This window comes from Sinocyclocheilus grahami, unplaced genomic scaffold, assembly GCF_001515645.1.
Source record: "Sinocyclocheilus grahami isolate Dianchi unplaced genomic scaffold, SAMN03320097.WGS_v1.1 scaffold1000.1, whole genome shotgun sequence".
In the NCBI taxonomy this organism is placed as follows: domain Eukaryota; kingdom Metazoa; phylum Chordata; class Actinopteri; order Cypriniformes; family Cyprinidae; genus Sinocyclocheilus; species Sinocyclocheilus grahami.
The window spans coordinates 209,689-219,627 of record NW_015506179.1 but is presented as its reverse complement, the minus strand read 5'-3'; the positions used below and the strand labels follow the sequence as shown (position 1 = coordinate 219,627).

General features: G+C 38.6%; 1 protein-coding gene across 1 annotated transcript in view; it reads left to right on the top strand.

Annotated features, from left to right (window-relative positions):
- Positions 1-685: 685 nt before the first annotated feature.
- The window catches only part of magi1a (membrane associated guanylate kinase, WW and PDZ domain containing 1a), a 150,506-nt gene continuing 141,252 nt past the window's right edge, over positions 686-9,939 (top strand). Inside the window, exon 1 of the mRNA XM_016250642.1 lies at positions 686-1,129. Coding sequence (XP_016106128.1) covers positions 889-1,129 — 241 coding nt within the window. The 5' untranslated portion in view covers positions 686-888. The remainder of the gene's footprint in view (positions 1,130-9,939) is intronic.

Sequence of the window (9,939 nt, the reverse complement as noted above, 5' to 3'; positions counted from 1 at the left end):
TGTCTGCTAAATGACTAAATGTAAATGTACTTTGTATATGTCAAAATGTCCGTCTTGGTGAGTTTTACCTAAACACAGTCATTTATGTCTAGAGAAAGTAAACAGTTTGAATAGTAATCGAATGCTAGTCAGTATCTGTGCATTCTGTGACAGCATCTTGCTGTATAAACCTGCTGTCTGTCATCATCTGTTCATCAAACAACACTAGAAAATGAGAGAGAATCATTCACCGCTCTTCACTGAATATTGAATAACTTTGTTATGAATCAGTTTATGTTAAATTTATATGTTGAAGTTTATGCAGTGCTTTATTTTTTACATTTGATTACTTTAATCAATTTCTGTATAGTAGGCTATTATAGGCTAAATTGTTTCATTGTTAAAATAGTTTTTTATGAACGCACAGACAGCAAAATAAAAATAAAGTTAAGGAAACAAGAATGTTCAAACTGTGAACTCTGTGTGAACAAGCAAGTGTTTCCAGAACAAATATTGCGTCAGTTGCTGCGTCTGTATTTGGAATCAAGTTACATTTTTCATTAATTTGATTATATACTAATCCATGCATGCATTTTAGTATAAATAGTGTGAATAGTGTGTTCACCCTGAAAACTGCAAACAGAAAAAGTGGACTTTAAATGGCCAGATATTGATGAAATGCAGAGATCCTCCCACCGAAATCAGGTGCAGAGGTGTTTCACTGCAGGTGTAGCGATCATTAGGGTTGAACGCAGCTGTACTCAGTATTGAGTTTGTGAATGTTCTACAGCTTTTATTTCCCTTATATAACGATCAAGCTGATTGTGCTTGTAATAGGCGTGGTACTGAGAAAAGCGCAACGCGCACGCTGAACTCTCTCAGGAGGAGCCGTGATTAAACGCGGCAGGAATGAGCGGCTCTCTCCGAGGGAGCGCGGTCTGGAGGGACTCGGCCGGGCGGCTGCCGCTGGAGCTGAGCGGTGGCGCGGAGAGCGGACACTTCATCTGGGTCTGTCCGGCGAGGCCCGGCGCTCGGAGGGACATGCTGCTGGAGGTGGAGGGGCTGTGCGTGTCTGGACTGCCCCTCTATGATGTGCTGGATGTGCTGCGCAACTGCGGAGATCCTGTCCGAATCACAACCACCAACGAAGGTGCCTTTCCAATAGGCTCTTTAACTTTTAATTATGTTTGGGCGGGGAAACCGAACATGCTAACTAGATTAATTTGAATTGTATTATCACACAATTATCTGATTTGATGTAGACTAAGTGACTTATCTATCTGTGGGAACAGCGCATAAGCCAAGAGTTGGAAAAAGCCTAGACCTGCAGAGTTCAGCTCCAACCCTAATGTAACACACACGAAGCAGCTAATCAAGGTTTTCGAGAGTAGAAGCTGCTGAAAACTTGTACTTGGTGTACACGATTTTAAAAGTGTGTGTATACATATAAGAAAACACTGTAGGCTACTTGCAGATAATATTTACTTGAGTGTTCATTCACAACTGTTTCTTAACTCACTTTAAGGTACATTTAAATCATTGTTTTGATCATTTTTGTCCTGCTTTAAATTAAGTTTTGATGTTACTAACATATTAAAGCACATGTAGAGTACTTTATGAAGATCATATTTTTAACTTTTAAAGTTAATATTTAAAGGGGTCATATGATGCTGCTAAAAAGAACATTATTTGGTGTAATGAAATGTGTTTATGCGGTTTAAGGTTAAAAAAACACATTATTTTCCACATACTGTATATTATTGTTTCTCCTCTATGCCCCGCCTTTCTGAAACGCGTTGATTTTTACAAAGCTCATCGTTCTGAAAAGCGAGGTGTGCTATGATTGGCCAGCTATCCAGTGTGTTGTGATTGGCCGAATTCCTCAAGCGTGTGACGGAAATGTTACGCCCCTCACCATACTGTGATGCCGTGTCCGGCCGGAGCGACGAGACATTGTTCGGAGTGTCATTGTTTCATTGCATTTGTTGCATCCAGTGGGGACATAATTACTGATTATAATGACTTATGCTGTCTTTTTAGGCGTTGCATTGCATCGAGCCGTGTAAACATAAAAGCCTGTCTGCATTTGTGATCGGAGAAATGACAAACAACAAGCGCTACTCTACACTGCTCAAAACTCTCGTTTGAATCATCAGTGGCAAATTCAAAGTCTGTGAGTCAGAACAGTGGCAGGAAGTAAATGTTTTACTTGAAGGTTTAATATAAAGAGGGCTACATGCCGTCTCAGTCCCAATAATACAGTTTCTAAATCGATTCCAGGCAAAGAATTTTGGTTGTTCTCTAGCAGATCATCTTCAGGCACCTCCTCCTCACTTTCATTGTCCTCTTCAACTACAGTAGCCTTTTCAAATAGGGGATGTTTCAAAGCTTGTCTGTGCTTTTGATAAATATGGTTTCTGTAATTTTTTTTTATTTTTGAGAAGAGAAAATTGGAGAAGTGTTATCTTCTCAAACCCCTCTATGTTACAGGTAACACTAAACTCTGCTTGGTGGTTCTGTTGCACTTGCAGGTGAGTTAGATACTTTGTGAGTTGAAACTTCACAACATCACAAAATGAACATTTATACATTTTTCATGTGTACCTCTGAAACTTTCTTTTGCATTAATGTAGGGTGACCATACGTGCCATTTTCCCAGGACGCGTCCTGGCCAGGATTTCTATATTGCCTAAAATATCTAGGTTTTGGCTTTGTTTGCGTGTGTAACGTGTGTACACCGAACGCAGACCGATCGGTGTATGACATCAAAGTACCTCGAGAGCATTTTGAAAGCATAAGGAACCGTCTGTATGGTATTTTGATGTCATACACCGATCGGTCTGCACACGCAAACAAAGCCAAAACCTAGATATTTTAGGCAATATAGAAATCCTGGCCAGGACGCGTCCTGGGAAAATGGCACGTATGGTCACCCTAATCAATGAGGCTTATATTTTGAAGCCAGTGCACTATCATCACTTTAATTAGCGCGTGCATCACAGTAAACAGCCTCGGTGCGAATACGAACGCTGCACTGCAACCGTGCAGTTTAAATGCAGACTGGCCCGAAGTTCTCAACTGTGTGCCAGCAGTGTCCACTTTCCTGCAGAGTTTAACTCCAACCCTGATCAAACACACCTGAACAAGCTAATTAAGATCTTCAGGATTACTGAAAAGTAACAGTCTGATCAGATTAATTTATTGATAAATATACATTTAAACCGCTGTGCCGTGCTGCTCATATTTATCACACAGTAAAAATGCCCCTCCCCGCGCCCAAAACGGGTTGCCTGTGGATGAGAATCCAAAACGAGGACTGGTGGGAGGTTGTCCTGCTTCACTTCACAGTTGCCGAGTGAAAGGAGAGTTTTATAATTACAGGACACGCATTTATACAACACTTTATTCAAAAGGAAGAACCGCTCGTTCCGTCATACGTCATTACGCTATTTCTGCGCTATCGTTGCGCATGCGCAGTTCTTTCAGTTTCGGGGTTCAATCTGATCGAGTGTTTACACGCACTCTCAATCGTATTAGAAAAGGAATAAACCACCCCCTTCAGTCTGATCGAGCTCAATCGGATCGATTAAGATGTTTACATGAAGACTTTTCAGTCCGATTGAGCCGTCAATCCGATTATAAACTGATTATTTGGTTGCATGTAAACGTAGCCATTGAAATTAAAATCAGCGCTTGTCTCGAAGCTCGTCTCCTTATAACACAGCTGTCTTATTGTTATTGACAATTTAATTAACATTGACAAGGAAATAAAGGGAGACTGTAACTTAATTCATTTAAAAACCGGCGCAAAATCAATTTAACAGGGCTTTCTGAACCGACGGCTGACGAAGCCCATCAGTGCTACCCGACAGTATTTTTAACTGAGGTCAATATTATCCATTTTTCTTCTAGTATCACTATTTAACACAAGGGCTACTCTAACAAAACAGAAATATTAACTGATGATACTAATTATTTCAGTAATATGATTTTAAAAATGTAAAAACTGAACTTCAGGGTATGAATGGGCAGAAATGGTGATAACTCCTCAGTTTGAAAAATTAAAGGCACAATATAGAGAACATTTTTATTAAAACATGCAAAAACCACTAGAACAGTGTTATATATTTTGCTGACGTGTGTACTTGCATTATCCCAAATGTTTCGAAGAATGTTTAAATCCAGAGAAATAAGCAATTTTAACTAGTGACACGGACCGTGTCCATAGTGTCATTTTGTCGCCTGCCAATGACATCATAACCCCTCGATTTTCGGTTTTGTTTTGTAGAAAACATGGAAACACCAAAGACACTTTAATATGTTGTGTGTTTTAATAGACCGGTGACGAGTAGCATTATAACAGAATGTTCAAACGTATCTAGTATGATAAAACAGCGCTGCTTTACCCCACATACGCACGACCAGAAGGAGCGGAAGCACTCGACTGTGGCATAATAAAAACCCTGCTGCTTTCGAGGGGTGTGTCCCGCTCGTTCAGCGGCCTTGTTTCGCTTCGATGGCTTTCAGCCTCACCCTGCTTCATTCTAATACGTTAAATCATTAGCTCATCCATGAACATGATTTCTACCCGAGTCCCGTCGTATTGCATCGGCTGTGGGGATGAAGACCACAACTCCCATGATTCCACACTCAGTCACAGCGTCATCAAACTACGCCTTTGTCTCTGTTTATTTTGAATATGCGCCCTCTAGCGGCAAAAAATACATATTGTGCCTTTAACCATCACTGTCTCGAGGTTCATCTGCGCCAATCCACCAATAGAAATTCAAGGATGATGCAACACCTATATGGCACCAGAGGGCATTTTTACAATTATTTGTTTTTAATGCCAGCTTCGGGTTAGATGAAACCATAGGTTCTATTGGCCAAGTACAGAACCCCAGGGTTCTATATAGAACCTCAAGGAACCCTTTTTTTATTTAGAGTGAATTTTCATTTAATTGTAAACAACATGCAAATAAGTACCCAAAATCATTGCATTCAGTTTGTGCTGAAGTATATTATTTGAAATGAGATTTTAAAAAGATTCAGTCAGAACATTATATTTGGTGTTAATGCTAAACAGTTACCAATTAATGCTGAAATTATTACAGTAGGTCTCTGGGCCAATTAAAGCACTGTTTAAAAAAATCCAGTTAATAACATAGCCATGTGTGGAGTTTACAATAAAAGAACTTAACTTTACCCGTGATCAAAATGTCAGTTTTTCATGAGCTCAAACAGCAGGACGAGCCATCCTGACATTTATTAGTCCGCGTTCCTCACACACCCTCATAAACACACACATGAGCTGTAGCTGTATGCCTCATCTGAGCATGACTGTGGAAAATAATTGACGAGGTTATGTAATGGTGAATACCGCCTCATTATTCCACACCTCTCTCTCTCTCTCTCACACACACAGATCTCTGGGAACAGAGGCGTGTCTCTGAGCTGGAGGATCTAAACACTAAAGATGACGCTCCGAAACAAAGCGTGTTGTGTTTGGCTCTAATCTGATAAGTGACACGTAGTGTTTGGATATGAATGGACAAATATTTTCACTTTTTTGTAGAAATGTCCATGCATATATTCTGACAACTCATGCAAATGTTGATGAGTTTTCATGAGTTGAGCAGGCAGAGTTGGAGACCACCAGGTGCAGAGCAGGCGGGACTGTGGATCCTCACGGTGGAGCAGGTGACCAGAATGAAGACCCGTGACATGGCAGGCAGAATATCCTTAAATTACCTAACTGGCCATTTCACTACAGGCTGAGAGTTTGTGAGTGGCCTCCATAGTAGTGACATGAAAGGCAGGGTATTTAGAGATGGCCTCCATGGCCATGACAGAACAGGCAAGAGGTTCAGGGATGGCCTCTACGGCTGTAACCTGACAGGCTGAGAGCTCAGAGACAACCTCTTTGGTCGTGACATGACTGGTAGAGGGTTTACTTGTGATCATGTGGTTAAAACTGAACAGACTGGAAACTCACAGGCTCACAGGACTGAGCTCTGGGGCTTGAGCGGGCTCTGGAGTGGTTTCATGGACTGGAGACCAGAGTGCAGCCCAAACACTCTAAATGGCCATCGCCATAACCGACTGACAGCGGGACCACCTCAGAGACCCCCAGACCTCACACAAGATGCAACGTACAACAATCAGTTTCAGTTAAAGTCAGTTCATTGTTGATTCAGTGATATCATCGTCCAGTTCAGTTCTCTTCAAATAGTGTCTGTGCACTCAAGTCAATAAAGGTGCCAGAAATTGTGTCCCCAACTAAGCAAGCCAAAGGCGACCGTGGCAAGGAACCAAACCTCCGTCGGTGACAGAAATGCAGAAAAAACCTTGAGAGAAACCAGGCTCAGTCGGGGGCCAGTTCTCCTCTGACCAGACCAAACCAGCATGACGTGGTTTAATTCCAGGCTGCAACACAGGTCAGATTGTGCAGAGGACTCGTCTAGTTCTCATGGTCTTGTGCCGATGGTCGTCGAGGTGAAGAGGTCTTCACAGGGGATCTGTCTCTGGGGCTCATCTAGTAGTCCTGGTCTCCGCTGACATTCAGGGCTGTAGAGGTCGTCTCTAGGTGCTGATCCACCATCTGATCTGGATACAGACTGGATCTGGTGGCTATGGTGACCTCCGAATAAGAAAGAAACAGACCAATATTAGCGTAGATGCTATTCTTCTAACGATGTAGCGAGTACATCGGGTGTTATGGGAAGTGTTCCCGGTTCCGATTTACCTAATTAATGCAGCCTAACAATCCTTTAATGTATTTGAATTCTAGAAATGTGATAGTGTATTATATGTATGCATGGCTGGGGAGTAACGAAATGCATGTAACGGCGTTATGTATTTAAAATACAAAATATGAGTAACAGTATTTTGTTATAATTACATTTTAAATAGGTGGTAATTAAATTACAGTTACATCCAAAAGGTATTTTAGATTACCAAAGTGATTACTTTGAATTTTAATATAATTTCTTAATTTAATATTTAAATAAACAGTTTGGGGATTTTAACCAATAAGGCAACTGATTCTCTGTTGGAAAAAAAAAAACTGCGTGCAGCAGCCTGTTCATTTAGCAACCGAATACGAATTCTCCTAGAATTCACACTTTGCATTCAGTTAACAGATCCATACGAATCATGCATGAAATAAGTTTATAAAGTCAAACAATAGTTTTGTGTGCTTTACAGATGAACTTGAAGTCTTTATTCATTCGAAATGTTCAAGAATAAATCATCTTTGGCGCGGTAATGCGAGTTCATGAACAGATGATTCTTTTGAGTCAATCTTTTAAGTTAATCATTTATTTTGTTTAACGAAACCAGTGTGAATGGTTCACAAACTGGATAGATCTGAGGTGTGTTTCCCAAAAGCATCGTTAGCGAACAGTGTTTGTTAAATTACATTGAACTATAATGACATTACTTGCGACCGTAGTTGCGTTGGGATACGAGCCCTGTCAATTTTGACTCGGTGATTCTTTTGTGCCGATTGCTTCGCCATAGAGAGGGTTATCAGTGAAGTAATCACTTAAAGTTTGGTCCATTCATTAAACAAATCTATTGTATAACTTGGAGAACTGTGCCAGTTCTTTTGGCTACTTTTATGATATGTTTGGTGTCGTTTTGAAGCTTGGAATGCAGTATGAAACGGCACAGAATCCCATTCATTCTATCAAATTTAATTTATATTGATTGGTAGAATTAAATGACAAAACATTTTTTTTGTTGTTGTTCATCGAAATGCTGTGGAAATTAAATGTTAAAAATAAAATGCAAAGAAAACACAAATCTTATGACTGGTAGATGTCACTTTTATTTAGAGTTGGAAAACAAAAACAATACATCAATTTAAAAGTATTTAGATTAAGTTACTAAACCGGAGTATTCTAGCGAAATATATTACTGATTACTTTTTAAAGCATGCATTTTGTAATATGTAGTGAAATACATTTGAAAAGTAACCTTCCCAGCCCTGTGTGTTAGCCAGGTTAAAGAGATGGGTCTTTAATCTAGATTTAAACTGACAGACTGTGTCTGCCTCCCGAACAACGTTAGGTAGATTGTTCCAGAGTCTGGCACTAAAAAAGAAAAGGATCTGCTGCCCGCAGTTGATTTTGATATTCTAGGTATTATCAAATGGCCAGAGTTTTGAGATCGCTGCAGATGTGGAGGACTATAATGCGATAAGAGCTTGTTCAAATACTGAGGAGCTAAACCATTCAGGGCTTTATAAGCAATTATCAAGATTTAAATCTATACGATGTTTAATAGGCAGCCAGTGCAGAGTTGACAGAACCGGGCTAATATGTTCACACTTCCTGGTTCTAGTAAGAACTCTAGCTGCTGCATTTTGGACCAGCTGGAGATTGTTTATTAAGCGTGCAGAGCAACCACCCAATAAAGCATTACAATAATCTAACCTTGAGGTCAATTCTAGCGAAATATATTACTGATTACTTTTTAAAGCATGCATTTTGTAATATGTAGTGAAATACATTTGAAAAGTAACCTTCCCAGCCCTGTGTGTTAGCCAGGTTAAAGAGATGGGTCTTTAATCTAGATTTAAACTGACAGACTGTGTCTGCCTCCCGAACAACGTTAGGTAGATTGTTCCAGAGTCTGGCACTAAAAAAGAAAAGGATCTGCTGCCCGCAGTTGATTTTGATATTCTAGGTATTATCAAATGGCCAGAGTTTTGAGATCGCTGCAGATGTGGAGGACTATAATGCGATAAGAGCTTGTTCAAATACTGAGGTGCTAAACCATTCAGGGCTTTATAAGCAATTATCAAGATTTAAATCTATACGATGTTTAATAGGCAGCCAGTGCAGAGTTGACAGAACCGGGCTAATATGTTCACACTTCTTGGTTCTAGTAAGAACTCTAGCTGCTGCATTTTGGACCAGCTGGAGATTGTTTATTAAGCGTGCAGAGCAAACACCCAATAAAGCATTACAATAATCTAACCTTGAGGTCACGAACGCATAAATTAACGTTTCTGTATTTGACATTGAGAGCGTAGGTCGTAATTTAGATATATTTTTTTAAGATGGAAAAATGTGGTTTTACAAATGCTAGAAACATGGTTTTCAAAGGAAAGATTGCTATCAAATATCACACCTCGGTTCCTAACTGATGACGAGGAATTAACAGAGCAGCCATCAAGTGTTAGACAGCGTTTTATTTATTTAGTCATTTAGCAGACGCTTTTATCCAAAGCGACTTAAAAATGATGACAACAGAAGCAATCAATTGTAGTATTAAAACAACTAAAAACAGATCCAAAACTAAAACTTTATAAATAACTTCTACACATTTTAAAAATAAAGAAATTAAATAAAAATCACAAATGCATACAACAAAATTTCAAAACTTAACATTGAAATGAAAAACAAAAAATAAAGCTAAAAATATTAAAGAACAAAAGATACGAGTATAATAATGATTATAACATAACACTAAGCCAAACACCAAAAAAAATCTACAACCATACACATTACATACACGCACACTTTTATAAATTCAATATCTATTATTTCCATTTAGTTATTAAAGTCATTAAAGCTAAAACTCTATAAATACTTTTTTATATATATATATATATACACACACTTAAGAAAATAAATTAAATGGAAATGACAAATGCATACAACAACATTTCAAAACTAAACATTTAAATGAAAACAAAAAATAAAGCTAAAAACAATTCAAAATATTAAAGAACAAAAGATATGAGTTTAATAATGATTCTAACATAACACTAAGCCAAACAACTACATGCGTGTTTGTACAACCACACACATACTGTACATGTACATATATATATATATATATATATATATACATTCAATATATATTATTTCATTTCCATTTTGTATGTTGAAGTACTGAAATAACTCAAATTAAATAAAACTAAAACTTAATAAAAAACCTATATAGACA